Source organism: Heliconius melpomene, chromosome 1, assembly GCF_056956725.1.
Source record: "Heliconius melpomene rosina isolate 202511_hmr_F chromosome 1, ASM5695672v1, whole genome shotgun sequence".
Lineage (NCBI taxonomy): Eukaryota > Metazoa > Arthropoda > Insecta > Lepidoptera > Nymphalidae > Heliconius > Heliconius melpomene.
Genome location: NC_140389.1, coordinates 9,428,981 through 9,449,752, shown reverse-complemented (window position 1 = coordinate 9,449,752; position 20,772 = coordinate 9,428,981). Strand labels below are relative to the sequence as shown.

General features: G+C 32.5%; 5 protein-coding genes across 6 annotated transcripts in view; 4 read left to right on the top strand and 1 right to left on the bottom strand.

Annotated features, from left to right (window-relative positions):
• smog (G-protein coupled receptor 158 smog) overlaps positions 1-20,772 on the bottom strand; it is a 38,037-nt gene that overhangs the window by 3,838 nt on the left and 13,427 nt on the right. For both annotated transcript variants that reach the window (XM_085198802.1, XM_085198896.1), the window contains exons 2-6: positions 4,910-5,095; positions 4,090-4,608; positions 3,485-3,715; positions 3,123-3,191; positions 341-508 (exon numbers count right to left, since the gene is read on the bottom strand). In XM_085198802.1, the coding sequence (XP_085054928.1) occupies positions 341-508; positions 3,123-3,191; positions 3,485-3,715; positions 4,090-4,608; positions 4,910-5,074 (1,152 nt within the window). In that variant the 5' untranslated portion in view covers positions 5,075-5,095. The remainder of the gene's footprint in view (positions 1-340; positions 509-3,122; positions 3,192-3,484; positions 3,716-4,089; positions 4,609-4,909; positions 5,096-20,772) is intronic.
• LOC146541292 (myrosinase 1-like) lies at positions 5,591-7,734 on the top strand. The gene is made up of 6 exons (XM_085199280.1): positions 5,591-5,684; positions 5,755-5,888; positions 5,992-6,656; positions 6,729-7,037; positions 7,176-7,414; positions 7,507-7,734. Exons 1-6 carry the CDS (start codon positions 5,662-5,664, stop codon positions 7,658-7,660), a joined length of 1,524 nt encoding a protein of 507 aa, XP_085055406.1. The 5' UTR covers positions 5,591-5,661; the 3' UTR covers positions 7,661-7,734.
• On the top strand, positions 9,671-12,397 carry LOC146541291 (myrosinase 1-like). Its single transcript, XM_085195092.1, has 6 exons — positions 9,671-9,690; positions 10,006-10,142; positions 10,340-11,004; positions 11,101-11,409; positions 11,504-11,742; positions 12,221-12,397. The coding sequence occupies exons 1-6, from the start codon at positions 9,671-9,673 to the stop codon at positions 12,381-12,383; spliced, it is 1,533 nt and encodes a 510-aa protein (XP_085051218.1). The 3' UTR covers positions 12,384-12,397.
• LOC146541290 (myrosinase 1-like) lies at positions 12,495-16,859 on the top strand. The gene is made up of 6 exons (XM_085195080.1): positions 12,495-12,632; positions 13,583-13,739; positions 13,969-14,633; positions 14,860-15,168; positions 15,246-15,484; positions 15,877-16,859. Exons 1-6 carry the CDS (start codon positions 12,495-12,497, stop codon positions 16,037-16,039), a joined length of 1,671 nt encoding a protein of 556 aa, XP_085051206.1. The 3' UTR covers positions 16,040-16,859.
• On the top strand, positions 17,258-19,849 carry LOC146541289 (myrosinase 1-like). Its single transcript, XM_085199153.1, has 6 exons — positions 17,258-17,339; positions 17,626-17,762; positions 17,842-18,506; positions 18,585-18,893; positions 19,308-19,546; positions 19,643-19,849. Exons 1-6 carry the CDS (start codon positions 17,317-17,319, stop codon positions 19,803-19,805), a joined length of 1,536 nt encoding a protein of 511 aa, XP_085055279.1. The 5' UTR covers positions 17,258-17,316; the 3' UTR covers positions 19,806-19,849.

Here is a 20,772-nt window from a genome sequence, read left to right as displayed (position 1 = left end):
TAATGTTTATTACGTTTAGTTGTACAATCATTGCGAATTTTACATGATTAAATGTTCATTGACTTATTTGGTCATGGAATTAGCAGTTTTTTTGTATTTTAGGGCAGATGTGTTCGTTATAATTATTATAGGTTACAATTTAATTCCTATTGAGAATTTTATAGGTTTATTATATTTTATCTGGATACGGTCGATGATGTCAGTATCGTTTTAGTAAGTTTTTATAACTAGCTTAATTATTATAAATTTAAAAACATTTATAGTATCTAAAAAATATGAATTAGTATTAATTTATGAATTGTTCAATTTATTTGAAGTTTTAAATAGTTAATTAGCTAACCTCAGAGTCTCTTGGTGTCCACCGATGAGCTTTGCGGGTCCGGAATTCAGCGAGTAGCACCCATAGCCGTAACACCACGGATCCATAGCACGCTACGAAACCGAGCTCCCGCAACCACGCGCCGGCGACGCACCGCCACCGTGCAACCGATATGTATTGGGAAGCAGCCTGTATTTAAAATTAAAATATATATTAACTAATATCTATCTATCTATACCTCTATTCTATCCTGTACAACTCTCTCTCTCCCTCCTACTTAAAAGATCGATTTTGTTTCCTAGGTGCCGATTCACTTCTTCACCTCCTTAGATCCCGTTGTGATAATCTCCTTAAATTACCAACTTCCCATACCCTATTTTATTCCAAGTCTTTTACTATGAAATCTGCAATGAGGAATGGTAATAGGTGTGAAATAATGCTTCAAAGTTCGTTACAGTAAAGTTTTTACGTATACAAATACACTAGTTTTTGTTTCATAAAAATAACCAAGTAGTTATGATTTTACAGGCATTTGAAGTTTTCAAAAATTTCAAATGCCGCTAACAGTCCCGCGGCCGGCGGTGACGTCACAGGTCTGGCAAAACTCACTAGTCGCCAACGGTGATAGGAGATCTCGCGCAGTACTTTGTTTGTTTGTTACTCGCTTGTGTTTAGTGTTAATACAATTAATTAAAATGGATGAAGGACTCGAAAAAGGTCAATCGGATAACCTACCTGTAATAGATGGATTTATGGTTGCCGATTATTTATCGGAAAATAGTGATTTCGTCGCCGCAGAAGTGCGGGAGTAAAAATGCGAAGATAAGTTTTGTTGTCTAACTAGTAGTATTTCAATCAATGTCAATTTGGGTTATAGATAATAACTATCTTACGTTATTTTATTTGAAATTGTTTATTTAAAACTGTAATGTAACCTAACCTAACTAGTTTCATATTGTAGGTAACGCTATTTGCGTTAAAAGTACCAAATTTTTTATTCAAGTTCAAAGTAGTAAGATTGTTTTATAAGTGAAAATAATATAATAATAATATAACTAAATTCATGCAGTAAGTTGAGCATGCACAATTTTTTTTAATGTAGATTTTTTATGTCTATCATTTTGGTACAACACGCGTTTTTTTGACAAAGTACTATCAAAACTTCAATATCTTAAAATACAATGGTCGCTATTACATTATGTATGTGAAAAAAAAAGATTTTAAAAATATACCTATATATTATTTATTAAACGAAACTAAATTTGTGGTGGAACGCCAGCTAAAAAAGAGCGCGAACTGCGAGTGAACGAAGACGAACTGAGCGAGCGAGTTTTGCAAGACCTGTGACGTCACGCGAGTCGGTTATGGCCCGACGGAATCTCGCGTCGCGCGCTAACTTTAAAGGACAATATCTCAAAAACTAATAGACGTATCAAAATAATTCTTTCACAAGTATTTTTTGTTTTTAAAAGACAATACGATGGGCTAGAATTTAAAATTAGTGATTATTCTCCATTCTTTGGAATGAACTTCCTACAGAAGTTCGACATTCCAAATCTCTATATAGTTTTAAAAATCGTCTAAAAGAGTACTTATTTAATTTAGTATAATAGTTTATCTTTATTTTTTTTTAATATTATATATATATTTTTGGACACGTTTTATGTATGTATGTATATATGTGTAAGTATATATTGTTTTTCAATATTTGTATGTATGTATGTATGTATGTGTAAAGTATATAAACATTAAACACATTTTATGTAAGTTTATTTTATATAATTGACTTAGTTTATTATATATTATATAATATTTAATTATATTTCATAAAATTTGCACTGAGACGTTGTCCCCTTTCTCCTCATTACAATTTATCCGTAATGTTTCAAAGGTTGTCTGGTGGAGATTGCTTAAAGCAATAAGACCGCCTTTGCATACGTGTTTTTCTTTAAATTTTATTTGTGTTGTTCTTTCTATATATTTCTTTTATGTGTGCAATAAAGTATATTCTATTCTATTCTATTCTATTCTAATATTTTTCTATTATCTATACTATTGAGGTCTTTTGAGGTTGATTGAGGGAATTATCCAGAATACATTTAATATCCAATATTGAGGGCATTCATTTAACCTTTACGCGATCTCGGTAAATAGTCTTAACAGACGTTTTTATGTTTTGAGGTACGGAACCCCAAAAAAACAGTAACAAAGTTTGATTGACGTATTATTTTATCGGCGTATGATATAACTTTACATAACATTTAAGCGATGACAAGGGATCAACTTTCTTATATTATTGTTTTTCAGACCACCTATGAAGATGTTTCTTATCAGAGTACTTGAGACAAATATACAGTATGTGATAAAAAATATACTCATTCTTGAGATACAAAAAATATACTTATCAAACCATGGTGACATTATCTATGTAGTAGAATATCTCTATAATCGTTAAATATTTTTATAGGGTATAGGAAAACTAAATTTTCCAAAAAAAAAATGAAATATCGAAGAATTGGAGAAAACCACACATATGTAATTATTAATTGTATTAATATTAAATATTGAAAATGTTTTGTAGTTGAAACTTTACTAATTATTGTACAGTGTACCTGACATATGAGACGATGCACTGTCTATTGGGTGGCCGAATCGAATTAACCCGCAGAGGAAATGAAAATTATTCAAATGTAGTCAATTTACCAACTAGAAATTGAACGTAGAACCACAGCCCGTACAAGTCACAACCCCATGATAGCATGACGATTTAATATATAATAGCTAGATTTTATAAAAAACTTACCGACGCATACATTAACATTGCTCCAAGAAGAACTACTTCAAGCACTGTCCACATACCCATAGCAACCGCCTATAAATGGATTAGATGTTTTTTCATTATTACATTTTACATTAAATATTGAATAATATAGCATAGGAATTTTCTATGATATACTGAATATATCATAGGAAAACAAAGAAAAATAACTCATCAGATTTTGCCATTTCTTATATAACAGGAAAAAATTATATTCAATAAGTTATTATTAATCACGAGCAACTGTACACAAATATCTATGCAAGAATTATAAATATTTTTATAGTCTTTATAATAAGTAACGTAACAATTAAATAGATAGTTTTTATAAAAATATATAAACGTACTTTACATTTCCTCTTTTTAAAAATAATAAATCCGATGATAATGCACAGAAGCATGCCGGCGAGGTTAGCTGCTAGAAGAGAGGCGCGATAGGCATCAGCGAGGCAGGCGACAGGGTTGCTGCCCAGCCCACACGGTGTGCAGTTTAGCTGACCTTTTTCAGACAACGTAGCCCTGCTGATCCAATCTCCGCCCCCAGAATGCCAATGTCCGGAACTGCACTTGCATTGATACTGTAAAGTTGTATGTAGAGAAATATTAAAAATTATATTTTATATATATAGATATAATAATTCTAAAAATTAATTGAGTTTGACAAGATCTGACTGTAAACGCGGTGGTTGTGGGTGGTGGGTTGGAACCAGGTTGGAACCTGGTAAACTTAGTACGGAAAAAATACCATACGGAATATCACAGTCTTAATAATAGATACAGAGTCAGTAAATACGGGATATAGCGACAGCTGACAAAATATTTGTTTATTACTATTCTCAAGATGCAACGAAATAAAACGTGAACTAAAAGGATTTTATGCTACTAAAACATATCTATAAAATTTTTTTCAAAGTAGCAAAATTAAAAAAAGAAAAATTATGAGTTACTTTACCTCTAATTTGTGATCTTTGCTTTCAGATGGATAAGCTTCACATTCCGTTGTAATGGGGTCGCACAAAGGCTGCCCACCCAACCAATCATACATAGTATCTTCGCAGGGTAAAGCAGGTATACGTCGAAATAAGGCAGCGGCCGCACGATAAGATCCTGCTCCTCTTGCTGCCGCTGTTCCTCCCCACCATCCTGGGGAGCTTTCACACGAGTACCACGCATTGGACCAAAGAACTAAGCTAGCATTCCAGGCCGAGGCTAAAGTTCGCCAGAATTGTTGAAGAGATGCCGAATTGTTCTGCTGAAATATAATAAGTGTTTGTGGTTCTGTTATGAAGAGTATTCCAAGGTGAAGCTGAGGAGCACCCAGCGCCACAGCAGCAGGCGGTGGACGGAGAGGAGTACGAGCCGCGGCTCTTGCAAGAGCCGCCGCCCTTGCTTCGTCCGCTGCACCCTGCTCCACGAGCTCTGATAACGCACGTGCTGTTTGCGCAACAGCGGCTTCATACTCTCGAACATTCTAAAATTTTAAATAATTGCTTATTTAAAACCGATCGTCTCCTTTTTAACGCATATATATCCTTTATAACTCATATAGATCCTTTATAGCGAAAGCTTGTCATTTGAATTAATAAAAAATACCGGTAAGGGTCAGTCGTACTCCTGAGAAGATAATGAAGAACGAGTAGTAGGTACAAGGTTAAAAAGTTGACAAACTTAAGTTTACGTATGTAGGTACTCACTTTATATATGAAATGAACTACAAAATATATAATTTTGTAATTATTTTCTACGAAACATCAATAAAAAAATATGATTACCGGTGGTAAGGGTGGTGTCCTCTTAAGCGGTAGTGGATCGCAGGGCACGGGAGCGTACGGGGGCGCGGACGGCGAGCCGGCAGGCGCGGCGGCGCACGCGCACCACGCCAGCGCCAGCGCCGCACACCGCGCCCACCGCGCCCCCCGCGCCCCCCGCGCCCCCATCGCTCTCCTGCTCCCCGCCTTCTGTAATGCAAGTTTATATTGCTAAGCGAAATATGTTTTTAATCTATTGATTGTAATTATAATATTTGCTGTAGAGTTGAGCGCCGCTTTATTTAACATTTTAGTTGGTTCTCATTTTCCATTTATGTTTTTTATGGCATATAAACAAAACATAAACAGATAATTAATTAATACTACCTGATTAATATGTTTCAAATTAAAGGATCTACACATGTAGATCCATTTTTTACACGATACACATACGATTTTACATAAATTATTAGGATTAGTTTTGTTTTTTATTAAAGGGAATATATGAAAAGTATATTAAATTAACATATTATTCCTTTTTTTTAAAGGAGTTTGAGAAAATAATATACAGATATGCCTAATTCGCTACACATAAAAGTACTTACACGATCATGAAATCTTTAACCATGTTTATGATCATATATATCTTTGCACATAAGTATCATAACATTTTTATCTAAAATATTACGTCGGTATATTGTTTTTCATTCTAAATTTTTTGTCAGATAATCAAAAGTATATAAAAGAAATATTTAGTGCATACTATAAGCACAAGGATGCTGCATCAATTGTACTCCTAGTAAGTAAAACTCATATTTGGAATTTCCTTTCATAATACTTATTATAACATATTTTTTATTTACTTGTAGCTTTTTGATATACCTAGTGGCGCAAGGCAGCTGCAAAACAGCGCCACGCCATGAAGTGAGAAGTTTTCCCAAAGACTTTTTGTTTGGTACGGCTACGGCATCTTATCAGGTTGAAGGGGCTTGGGATGAAGATGGTATAAGTTTATTTTAGTATTACTTAAAAAATATATAATTATTTCATTTCACATGTTGAAATTTAAGCGTCCAAATAATATTTTAATTTTTCATTTAATAAAGGTAAAGCTGAAAATATTTGGGAACACCTAACTCATAGCAACCCTTGCATAATCAAAGATTGCTCTAATGGAGATATTGCAGATGACTCTTATCATCAGTACAAAAGGGATGTCGAGATGATGAGGGAACTGGGGCTCGACTACTATAGACTTTCATTATCTTGGCCAAGGATCCTTCCTACTAATTTTCCTAATAAAATAAATGAAGCTGGAGTTGAATATTATAATAACTTAATAGACGAAATGCTAAAATATAATATTGAACCAATGATTACATTATATCACTGGGACTTGCCACAAAAATTACAAGACTTAGGAGGATGGACAAATCCTCATATAGTGGATTGGTTCGGAGATTACGCACGAACTGTTTTTGAATTGTTCGGTGATCGTGTTAAGTACTGGATAACAATAAATGAACCGTACCAAGTGTGTAATGAAGGATATGGAGTTGCTACAAAAGCCCCAATGGTGGATAGTAGAGGCGTCGGAGAATATATGTGCACAAAAAATCTATTATTAGCACACGCAAAAGCGTATCACATTTATGATGACGAATTCAGACCAAAAGACGGTGGAAAAATATTTATCGCTTTTAGTGCTCAATGGTATGAACCTTTGAATGAAAACGAAGTTGAAGCCGCTCATGATGCTAACCAATTTATGGTAAATATAGATAGCGTCTATTAGATTATTTTCCTTTTTTATCATTATCACTAAGTATTATCTTTATTACAGTGGGCGCAATATGTTCATCCTATTTATTCAAAAACCGGTGACTATCCTCCAGTGATGAAAGAGAGGGTAGGTGTTAAGAGTTTAGAACAAGGATTCCATAGATCCAGATTACCAGAACTTACACCCGAAGAAATTGATTATATTCGAGGTTCATCAGACATTTTTGGGCTAAATCATTATTCAAGCTCGTTTATTTATAGAAATGAATCGGTGTACGGTTCCTTTCCATCACCATCACTCCAAGACGACCTAGAAGTTATAATGTTCCAAACAGATGATATGCAAATAGGAGAGTCCGAAAAAGTTAAGGTAATAAAAACAATATATATTAATATATATTATTAATATTAATCTTAAATCTTAATTATCCAATAATAAAAAATCCAACCTCATAAGATCTATGAAGTTATTTATCATATAAATAAATGGGATATTTGAATGTTCCAGTATGCTCCATGGGGATTTCATAAACTGCTTAATCAAATAAGAGAGGACTACGATAATCCACCAGTGTTTATAACTGAAAATGGTTTTGCTACTTATGGTGGCTTAGATGATGACCATCGTGTTAAATATTATCGTGATTACCTAGAGGCGTTATTGGATGCAATTGACGAAGGGTCTAACATCATAGGGTACACTGCATGGAGTCTTTTAGACAATTTTGAATGGATGTATGGGTATACGTAAGTTTCAATTTATTTAAGCTCTAATACAAAATAATAAATCAATAAATTATTAAATGACAAAAACATATTATATTATATCATATTTTCAGAGAGCGGTTTGGCCTTTACGAAGTAGACTATAATAGTCCAGAGCGCACGCGTACCGCTCGTAAATCGGCTTATGTATATAAAGAGATCTTGCGTTCACGCTCGTTAGATCACCATTATGAGCCTGACATGTCAACACCCATGACCATTGGATAAATGATATGTTAGTATTTTCGCAACTTTAAATACTATTATATTATAGGTGAAGCAATAAAGATATTATTAATAAATATACGTTTTATTTATCTATAATAATCTATAAGTACTTCCTTGGCATCCGCATTATTTACGTCTAAAAATACAATAAAACCTTAACGGGGATAAATTTTGTAAATTGAATGTGAATTTTTCAGCCTTGTCTATCTGTCTGTCTACCTATATGTGTGCCTGTTTAGAGGAAAAAACCTATATTTCGTATTTATTTATGAACCGATTGAATAAAACAAATGTTAAAAGAAGTTATTAAGTACAGAAGTGAAAATTACATTGAAATCGGTTAAATCGTTTCTGAGATTAGCGTGCACAAACTCATAAGCAAACAAACAAGCTGCCAAACAGATTTTTTTTAAAAAATCCTTCCTTTTTTAGCTTTAAGACTCCCAGTAATAGATTTTCTCTGGAAAGATGGAAGATATACCATATCGGATTCGCGTATTTAGAGTAGCAGTAGTAAGCTTTTATGGTCATATAAATTGTATCATTATTCCCAGGTTATGAATTGATAGTTTAAATTTAAAGAAAAATTTTATTTTCCCATTTGTACAGTTCTTAAATAGAAGCTTTTTCTAAAAAAAGATTTTTTGCTTTTAATTCGACAATACATATATTGTGTTACCATTTTAGAAGCCGTCGTAGCGCGTACCAGCCGTATGTCAGCGCGTAGCCTTTGACTATAATAATATGAATATGATTTAATGAACATATTTATATATTTTTTTATTTATTGACATTAGGTTCTCTCCACCAACCATCATATGCGAGTGTAGTATTTATATACGGTAGGTCATGACCTTACCTAATCTACATTTACATACGTGTACTTGCAGATGCTGATTATATCAATATCAATCAATTTTTATCTAATCAACTTTTGATTTGACTTTTAAATAAATTCTATAGATATTGCTATACTTATAGAATTTATTTAAAAGGCATAGGAAAACTAAGACACTGCCGGTTTCTCCATAATTCTTGAGGGGTTGAGTGTTGAGTGGCGGAATTCAACGACACTCTTTCCTTGTTGTGAGACAGAGTAAATAAAAATATGATTAAATATTAAGACTAAGAATCGACCTATAAATTTAAAAATTATAATAATAAAATGAGGAATGTTTTTAATTTTTTTTTGAAAGCTTGTGTAAATTATTAATAATATTGAAAGGTATATCAAGTTTCCACACATAGAGTTAATACTATACTTCATGTTTATGGTTAATTTTTGTTATTAATATCTGGAATGGTCACAAAACTATTTTAGAGTGGATACAGACCTCTTTAATCCTACGCTCATAGTGAAGGGGGCTTGCGCTAGCTTTTAATGGGAACTACTGCTATGGTTCCACATCAAGTGTAGTGTAGTGTAGTGTAGTTTTCAATATAACGGTGTTTTTAAAGTTCAGTTATTTTTACGATACCGAAACACAAACCGATTTAACAAAAAATTGTCTCTATATTTTTCTGTTTGTCCGGGATTATCTCCGAAACTACTAAACTGATTTTTATGGGAAAGTTATTGGCAGAGAAATAAAATTATGGAGAAATCCCGCTTAGCGCGCGCGTACCTGCACGGGTAGTTATGAAATCACCAAACATTTTCAACAAAAGCAAATATAATTCCAAAACTGTTAAATTGCTATTTGTTTTTGATAAAATACTGATATCAGTATAGACTACCATACTAGATAACAAAGAAATTTTTTCGAAATGCACTTTAATAATATAAGTAAACAAGCAGTAGCTGTAGTTAATGAAGATAAAATGAACATAAGATAGAGAAAATAACTAGAAGATTACAATATCAAGGAAAGCCACTAGTATGCCACTAGTATGAAGATAAAATGAACATAAGATAGAGAAAATAACTAGAAGATTACAATATCAAGGAAAGATATGAATGCTTCTATAAAAATAGTGTGTTTTCACGAAACAGCTACATAGAGCCACATAATGTGGATAACACGCCTTATGTAAGTTTTCATATTTTTATTACCATAGCTAATTTTAGTTGAGCTTAGTTTTAGTTAGAGGGAGAATCGGTGGAAAGTGAACGAGTTATTTTAAGTATAACTTCAATAAAAATTAAAGTATTTTATTAATTCCTTTTTTCATAATATTAACGTTTCAGTCAAAGATTTCTGTCTAAATTACAATAATAATAACATACGCCGTGTTTACCACGCGATAAAATATAATATAAGTAGATAAAATATACTTTTTTACTGTATATATCTACTATATGGTTATATGGTTTTTGAAAATTGAAACAGATTCTGATATTGCAGTATATTATCAAGCATTTGCTTGTCCGTATCACAATGCGGGTCGGTCTCGCGCCACAGTGCAAGAAAGTTTCCTGCAGACTTCTTATTTGGGACGGCCACGGCATCGTATCAGGTCGAAGGAGCATGGGATGCAGATGGTAACTTCATTTTGTTATAATTAAAAATTAAAAATTAAATTATTGTAATATCATAATACCGTCTGATACTATAATACTGTATCATTGGGCCGTATCATTTAAGTAATTCACTTTTAAATATTTAAATTCTGTGTTGATGATGCTTATTAACAACCAGAATAGGATGCATAATTACAGGTTGTATTTTTTTTTAATAGGTAAGACAGAAAATATTTGGGATCATCTGACACATACTAATCCAACAATGGTAGCGGACTCCTCTAATGGAGATATTGCTGACAATTCTTACTATTTATTTAAGAGAGATGTTCAAATGATGAGGGAGTTGGGTTTGGATTTCTATAGATTTTCTTTGTCTTGGACGAGAATCCTTCCTACCAGCTTTCCAGATAAAATTAACGAAGCTGGCGTAGCGTATTACAATAATTTAATTGATGAAATGCTTAAATATAACATTCAGCCTATGATAACTCTATACCACTGGGATCTGCCTCAGAAATTGCAAGAACTCGGGGGATGGACTAACTCAGAGATTGTCAAATGGTACTCAGACTACGCCCGCGTGACTTTTGAGCTTTTTGGCGATCGAGTGAAATATTGGATAACCATAAATGAGCCTCATCAAGTTTGCTACTATGGATATGGTTCTAAAGGGTTGGCCCCCGCAATTAACATACAAGGGATAGCCGACTATATGTGTGCTAAAAATTTGCTAGTAGCTCATGCTAAGGCCTACCACATTTATAATGAAGAATTTAGACCAAAACAAAACGGATCTATATTTATTTCTCTTAGCGCACAATGGTACGATTCTGAAACTAAAGATCACGTAGAAGCAGCACACGACGCAAACCAATTTAATGTATGCTTCTTTCAAATATATTTTTTACATGTTAAATATAAAATTACTAAAAAAAAGCTTTTTAAAATATATTGATCAAATTTTAATATTTTTTAGTGGGCACTTTACTCCCATCCGATTTTTTCGAAGTCAGGTGACTTTCCTCCTGTGATGAAAGAAAAAATTGCAGTCAAGAGCGCCGCCCAAGGTTTTCCTAGATCAAGGTTACCAGAATTCACGCCGGAGGAAATCGAATTAGTGCGTGGTAGCTCTGACATTTTTGGATTAAACCATTATAATACATATTACGTGTACAGAAATGATTCCGTTTACAATATGCATGAAATTCCTTCATTTATGGACGATCTTGAAGTTGCAACTTATAATCTGGTTGATTGGAAAATCAGTGAATCTGATTTTACAAAGGTAAATATTTAAAAGAAAGCGTTACCTTGTTGTCGTTAATATAATTACACAATTTATATTTTCTTATTTATTTTTTTGTATATTTATATTTAAGTATGTACCTTGGGGATTCCACAAATTGTTAATGCAAATCAAAAATGACTACAATAACCCTCCAGTATATATAACAGAAAATGGTTTTGCGACGAACGGAGGGCTGAACGATGATGATCGAGTGACATATTACAGAGGGTTCATATCTGCAATGCTGGATGCTATGGAAGATGGCTGCGATGTGAGAGCTTATACCGCGTGGAGTTTATTAGATAACTTTGAATGGCTAAGAGGATACAAGTAAGTGCTATAAAAATATAGTAAATAAAACATTAAGTATATTAACTGATTAATAGAAAATAAAATGCTAGTGGAGTACGACTGATCGATCTCCATTCGGGTTAATGAATTATTATTTCTTAATGTTTTCAATTCTTCGCTCTGGCACTAAGGCTGGCGTTAAGTTCCGATTCTCAAGACGCAATACCTCGAAAAATTTGGCGGGAACAGAGTGTCTTAACACTAAGTCCCCTCTACCTATCCTGCAGTATGCGGCTAGCTGTTTTTTTTTTGAAAATGCTAGTTCCAGTGTTAGTAGGCTGAATAATTGAGCCAAAACTGAGTAATAGAGTTTTTAGTTTCTTCCATTTAGTTCCCTCTTCCTATGTGGAAAAAAGCGTGAAGATGCTTACTTATCTAATTTTCAAGTTCATGTTTTTATAAAATGTCAAAGTTATTTATTGAAATATCTAGAATATAAAAGTTATTATTGTTGTAGAGAACGATTTGGACTCTATGAAGTGGATTATAGTTCTTTGGCGCGCACACGCACGGCGCGAAAGTCCGCGTACGTCTACAAGGAGATTTTAAGATCTCGTGAACTCGATATGCTTTACGAACCCGATATGTTGAAACCAATCAGTATTGACAACGACCATTAAATTATTTCCGCATATTTTTTTTTTATTTTTCCATATTATATCGATTGGACCCTTTAGAGAAAATCAAAGTATATTCTATATATTATAGCGCAATCGTCACTTGTCGTCGCTATGGTCAATGTGCACACACGGCATACACAACCTGCTGCTGCAGAATTCTTTCGTCAGCCCCCGGTTGGGGGTGAGGTGCAACCTGAAAAAGACTTACTGAGTTTCTTGCAGCGATTCTACTTAGATCTGACTGACGCAGTAACTTTAGTAAATCGTCGGCGGCGGTGGAAAACTACTTGATGCTTAAAAAATTTGCATGTATAATTTATTTCTTATAAAATTACATATTTGACTTTGACTTGTTAACAATACAAAATTGTAAACTTGATATTTTTATGTTATACTATCAGTTTTATTTGCTTATTTCTTATTGTGAAGACAAAAGAATAAAATCTCTATTGTAATATTTAAAAAAACAATTACAACAAACACAACTAAACTACAGATTAGTCAAAAATTACATTTCTTATATCAAAATCATACACGCGGGTGATCCTGCGACATTTCATATAAGTGGAGAAGGATTCGGTTGGGTTTTTAGTGGAGATATTACAATGGTTCCACATCAGGTGAAATGTATCAACTTGCCAATAAGCCGTCATTGCCGCTCTGGCTAACAACGCTCTTGCAAGAATGTGACCTATTGATACAATGATCTTAAAAAGATAAATTCAAAGATAAAATGAACATAAGAAGAACTAGAAGATTACAATATCAAGAAAAGATATGAATGAGATGATATGATATTTCTATAAAAAACCGTGTTTCTGTTAAATATCTACAAGCACCACTAATATTATGTGGATATCACACTTTATGTAAGTTTCATATATTTTTTAAATACAATTTCCTAGTGATTGATTCATTCGTTTTTTAATAATATTTTTTTTATTCAAAGTATCTATATCTTTTTGTATCGTTTTTATTTTATTTTACGTTTTTTATTTTTCTATTTCTTGGAACAATGAAAAGAAAAGCAAAAATGTAATTTATACATTTATATTATTTCTGTAACCACTATCTAACATTAAATATATTCCATTCTTCGGAGAATAGAGTGTCTTGACATTACTGTCTCGTGCGTAGAGATACACATTATATTGTCTACATATATTAGGCCGGTATATGGTTTGTGAATATTGAAACAGATTAGTTTTAATTCCTGCAGTATATTATCAAGCATTTGCTTGTCTGTATCACAATGCGGGTCGGTCGCGCGCCACAGTGTAAGAAAGTTTCCGGCAGACTTCTTATTTGGGACAGCCACGGCTTCGTATCAGGTCGAAGGAGCATGGGATGCAGATGGTAACTTAGTTTTAATACAATCAATACATGACCAAAAACAAAAAACAAAAGTATCATGATATCATTAGGCTCAGTTTTTTAAGCAATTTCATTAAAATTTTATATATTTGGATGTTGTTTAATAACAGGACATGTTTAGTAGGATAATAAAATAGAATGTATTTGCAGAATCTTTTTAATATAAATTATACTAATACAAAATAAAATTATATTACATTTTTCTTAATAGGTAAGACTGAAAATATTTGGGATCATTTGACACATACTAATCCAACTATTGTAGCGGACTCCTCTAATGGAGATATTGCTGACAATTCTTATTATTTATATAAGAGAGATGTTCAAATGTTGAGGGAGTTGGGGCTGGATTTCTATAGATTCTCTTTGTCTTGGACCAGAATCCTTCCTACCAGCTTTCCAGATAAAATAAACGAAGCTGGCGTAGCATACTATAATAATTTAATTGACGAACTGCTTAAGTATAATATTCAGCCTATGATAACTATTTACCACTGGGATCTGCCTCAGAAATTGCAAGAACTCGGGGGATGGACTAACTCAGAGATTGTCAATTGGTACTCAGACTACGCCCGCGTGGCTTTTGAGCTTTTTGGGGATAGAGTGAAATATTGGATAACCATAAATGAGCCTCATCAAATTTGCTACTATGGATATGGTTCTAAGGGTTTGGCCCCCGCAATTAACATACAAGGAATAGCCGACTATATGTGTGCTAAAAATTTACTAGTAGCTCATTCTAAGGCCTACCACATTTATAATGAAGAATTTAGACCAAAACAAAACGGATCTATATTTATTTCTCTTAGCGCACAATGGTACGATTTTGAAACTGAAGATCACGTAGAAGCAGCGTTCGACGCTAACCAATTTAACGTATGCAATTTTAAATATACTTTTTTACCTATTAAGATATTTTAAATATAAAAATAACTAATAAAATTCTGTTCGAACATAGTAAATCAATCATAGCATTTACATTTGCACTTAAATTTGATTTTTTATGTAAAAAATATTCATTACTCCAAGTCAGTCCTTGTGCTTTTTATTTTTTTAATATTATAATGTATCATAAAGTCTGTATTAATTCTTAAATTTTCAGTGGGCCATGTACTCCCATCCAATTTTTTCGAAGTCAGGTGATTTCCCTCCTGTGGTGAAAGAAAAAATTGCAATCAAGAGCGCCGTTCAAGGATTTCCTAGATCAAGATTACCTGAGTTCACGCCGGAGGAAATCGAACTAGTGCGTGGTAGCTCTGACTTTTTTGGACTGAACCATTATTCTACGTATTACGTGTACAGAAATGATTCTGTGTACAATACGCATGAAATCCCTTCATTTATGGACGATGCTGAAGTGTCAACTTATGATCTGGACGATTGGAAAATCGGTGAATCTGAATTCGCAATGGTAAAAACATTAAAAAGCATTGCCTTGTCGCTATTAATTAATTATTTTATGATTTTTTTTATATATTTATATTTCAGTATATACCTTGGGGTTTCTATAAACTGTTAATGCAAATCAAAAATGACTACGATAACCCACCGGTATACATAACAGAAAATGGTTTTGCGACATACGGGGGGCTGAACGATGATGAACGAATTACATATTACAGAGGATATATATCTGCGATGCTGGATGCTGTGGAAGATGGCTGTGATGTGAGAACTTATACTGCATGGAGTTTATTAGATAGCTTTGAATGGCTACAAGGATATAAGTAAGTCATAGTAAGATGTATTAATTAAATTGTCAATACGAGTATATTAAGGGTAAAAAACCCGAACAGATACAGACAGACAGACGGACCACAAAGTGATCTCATAACGATTCCTTTTTTCCTACAAAATTATTATTTTTTAGGGTTCCGTACGTTTTAAGGAAATAAATAAATCCAAATTTACATCAATTTCAGTTTTAGCACGCTCGAAGATTGAGTGGGAACTGAGGAACGAAGAATCTTAACAATAGGTTTCCACTCCCTTTATATATGCGCTATGCGAGGAAAACGTGAAGTTGCTGTTTTATTTTATAAATTGTTATTGTTGTAAAATATAAAGATTATTAATTTATACATCTACAATTATATAAATAATATTATTATTTTTACAGAGAACGATTGGGTCTCTTCGAAGTCGACTATAGTACGTTGGCGCGCACACGCACGGCGCGCAAGTCCGCGTACATCTACAAGGAGATTATACGATCTCGGGAACTCAATATGCACTACGAACCGGACATAACAAAACCATTCAGTATTGACGAAGGCCATTAAAGTTTATCTAAATAAATGTATAATTTTTTTCTTAATTTCATAAATCAACGCAATAAAAGCACGAAAACAATAAACATTATATATGTATGTATTCTATATATTATATATTGTTGTAAAAAAAATAAAGGGAACATGTCCTCTAAAACAAATTGCAAGGACCATTGAAAATTAACTAATTTACAACCCAATAAATAGTTATTAGATTTTAAATTTCTTTTAAGGACTTCAATGGTCCTTGCCATATAGATAATGGCTTATAATATAACACTGATTACAAACTAAAAAGTAGTTTCTTTTTTCATTTTAAATCATCAAAAAATACTCTAAAATATTTCCTTATTTATTTTAGTACAAAGTACTCGGAGCCCATAGATTCTGTCTCAATCGATAATTAGATGTCGATAGTAATCGAGCCTCAATGTCCATAACTGGAGAATTTCTCTATTTTTTGCTAACACAAATATAAAGAAATTTTAATAGTCCAACTTAAAAATTAAATAATTACTTTTGCTCGTAATTATTATTTTTAATTTGATATTTTTTTATATCTTTTATGAAAATAAACTATTTCCTTGAGCTGTCGACTGCTAGAGGCATTACCCTGTAAGATTGTTGTGTACAACTACAAACGGTCAGATTTTTGTTTGTTATGTTTTTTATATAGGAAATATAATTTTTATTTTATTAATATAATTGTTCATCAGAAAAAAATGTTTTTATTTAGACAAGATTAATAGTATTTATTGTTAACTAATACTCACTTACTATTTAGGTACTTGTGCGTTGTCTTATAAACCTTCATAGCGTCAATAGCGTCATTGTGCAACATACGAGTGCTGCATTTTTTCTATGTAAATTTGATTACATTTTTATTAAATTTTTGACTAAGTTTCGGATGTGTCGACGTCTAAAGAACGCTTTCACTAATGAATCTGACATATATTTTATGAAAGAAGCTTGCATTATCCTTATCTACAGACTGTTTTGATGGAATTTAAGATAAAATATCTCTTTATTTTTTTTGCATCAACATTTTATCAAAATATTATGTAAGAAGTTACGATAGTAATACGAGTATGTATATCATTTATGCTACGGATTTACCTTAAATTTGTCAAATTATTCTGAAATCTATAAAAACAATGATAAGAATTAAAAGGGCGATATGTCAATCATTTTGTCTATTATGGTGGAGATAAAAAGAGGAAAATGACAAAAAGGAGGTATTTAAGGAAGGTGGCTTCACTGCAAGACATATCTGCCAGTGAACACACACTATGCAGCGGGTCACAATATTTACGTAAGTGTTACTTTAATTATTAATAGTCAAATTAATATCTTCAACCTAAATGTTACAAAAGTATAACAACATAATATAATATCATATTTTTATTTAAATGTAGGTATTTAAACATTAAATCAATTACATATTTGAAAATTTACAATTTAAAAACTTCCCTTATATTTCCTTAACTTTTATAATTTATAATTTTTTTCCATGTCGTTTATAAACTCGTATTAAAAGACTGAGGAGGAAAAACTTTCATTAATTAATTTTTTATTGAGATATAATACTTGACTTGCAGATTATTGGCGTTAGCTTGCTTTAGCTCTATTGAGAGCAAAGCTGCTAGTCGGCATGAGGTGAGAAAGTTTCCCGAAAATTTTCTGTTTGGAACAGCTACAGCGTCTTATCAAGTGGAAGGCGCCTGGAACGAAGATGGTAACATTAAAGACAATGTAATGAGTGTGTGTATGTATAAAAGAAATTATAAAAAATATTAAAACTGTTCTCTTTGCAGGTAAATCTGAAAATATATGGGATAACCTAAGCCATAGAGAAGATTGTGCTATCGCAGAATGTCACACAGGTGACGTAGCAGACGACTCATATCACCAGTACAAGAGAGATGTGGAGATGATGCGAGAATTAGGACTTGATTTTTATAGATTTTCTCTGTCGTGGAGCAGAATCCTTCCAACCAGTTTTCCCGACAAAATAAATGAAAAAGGAGTAGAATACTATAATAATTTGATAGATGAAATGCTAAAATACAACATCAAGCCCATGATTACCTTATACCACTGGGATTTACCACAAAGGTTACAAGATTTAGGAGGATGGAGTAATCCCCATATTGTTGATTGGTTCACAGACTATGCTAGAGTTGTTTTTGAATTGTTCGGAGATAGAGTTCAATACTGGTTTACGATCAATGAGCCTCGTGAAGTTTGTTATCAAGGATATGGTTCAAAGTCAATGGCACCTATGCTAGAAATGTCAGGCTACGCAGATTATATTTGTACTAAGAATTTATTGGTAGCTCACGCAAAAACTTATCACATGTACAATGATGAGTACAGACCGATCCAAGGTGGAAGTATCGGTATCGTTCTGAGTGTCACTTGGTATGAGCCCGAATCTGAAGAACACGCTCAAGCTGCAGAAGATTTCAACAGTTTTGAGGTATTTCGTATATTTATATGTACATATATTGACAATATTATGTAATTTTTATTCACATACGTATAATCTATTTTCTAGTGGGGTATATATGCTAATCCTATATATTCGGAAAAAGGAGACTTTCCTCAAGTTATGAAAGAAAAGATTGCAGCTAAAAGTATGGCTCAAGGATTCCCTAGATCCAGACTTCCGGAATTCACCCCTGAGGAAATTGAATTAATTAAAGGAAGTGCCGATTTCTTTGGCATTAACCATTATACTACCAGTCTTGTATTTAGAAATGAATCGGTGAACGGGTTCTATCCTTCTCCATCTTATTTAGATGACTCTGATACAATATCATACAAAGATAGTTCATGGGAAGGCGGTGCTTCGACCTGGTTAAAGGTAATGTTTAGATAAAATAAAAAAATATGAATAAGCACATTAAACATATTTTTTCGAGATTATGCAAGAAATTTGAACACTAATATATCAAATTTACAAAATATCGAGGTCGTCGTAGTGCAGGGGCACACAAATGCGACTGTAACGTGACGGTTGTAAAATCGTTCCCCACTCGAGGGAATGCATTCTTATTTATTAATAACTTCATTTCTTTGCTCTGGCACCAAGGCAAAAGCCCGGCGTTAAGTTCCACCACTCGACACGCAATGCCTCGAGAAATTTGTCGGAGTGTCTTAACACTATGTTCGCTATGCCTGCCTTGCTGTGTGAGGGAATATATAGCGTGAAGCTGATTTTTTTCATTTATTTACTACATATAAACACTACAAATAAATATATATAAACTTTTTAAAGGTTGTACCATCAGGCTTCTATAATAGTTTGAAGAAAATAAGAGAAGATTATGGCAATCCTCCTGTATTCGTCACGGAAAACGGCTTCTCTACCCGTGGAGGCCTCGAAGATGACGCTCGAATTAACTACTATAGACTCTACCTCGACGCAATGCTGGACGCGATTGACGAAGGCTCTGATATTAGAGTGTACACTGCATGGAGCTTAATGGATAATTTTGAATGGCTGCAAGGATACACGTAAGAATCAATATTTTCAAAAAACTCAATATTTCATAATTAAAATAATCATTCAAATTCTTTTATTAACATTAAATTTAATCGTAATTTTTTCAGGGAAAGATTTGGTCTATATGAGGTTGACTATGAAAGTCCAGAGAGGACTCGTACACCACGCAAAAGTGCCTACGTCTATAAGGAGATCATACGCAGCCGTAGTCTTGACTTCCACTATGAGCCGGACACGTCTGTTCCTATTAAAATAGAAGACGGTTACTAAAATATTGAACATAAAATATATTGAAATAAATAGCTTAAGCAAAATCCTTAGTTTTATTTTTAACTTTCATAAAAAAAATTTGCTTATAACTAGTATTTCTTCAATTAATTATTAAAAAATTAACAAAAGTTATTCCTTATGTTAATTAATGTTCATCTTTTATTTCTTATTTTGACTCATGAATATAAGTTTTACGCATTATATTAGAAATCTTTGAAAATATCTCCTTCACTGTAACGTAATGAGTATATATATATCTAAACCTTCTTGCTAAATCACATTATGTATGGATATATTATCTCTTTATAATATGTAATTAAAACTGCAAGAACTAGATAAATAGAATAAGTAATATGTGATTAATTAGTTCCTAATTATCTTAAAATTTTTGATTTAGAGATGTAAGCGAAAATAACTATGAATAGCATTGACACACGCACCATTCTTTTATGAAGCGGAAATGGTACCTTTAACATAAGTATCAAACGAAAGTATTTAAAATTTCTTAATTTATAATAAACAATATTTGTGTCCACAAAATATACTTTAAATGGAATATAATCAAAATTTAAATAGTTCAGTTCTAAATTCTGGATCTATATTACGAGATAAAAATGTTAATAGATAGCATTTAAAAAACCAAGACAAAATTTAAACTACTGTGAATATATTCACAAACAATTTAAATACTTTAGAAACCTTAAATGTCTCATGTTTCAAGCGTCTGTCATCAACACACAACATATTAAAACAAAATTTTAATGCTGTTCCTGAAACTAGATAAAATTGCCTATCTAAACGAACTACCTGAACTTAAGCTAGATTTTTTTAGAATAATGTGACACAGTCACAACTATAGGATCCATTTTCAACCAAAACATTGCTATAATTGGTAGATTTTTTGAAAAATAAGCTTAGTACTTCATTTATTATTTTACTTAAGACAAACAAAAAGAGTACAACTTTG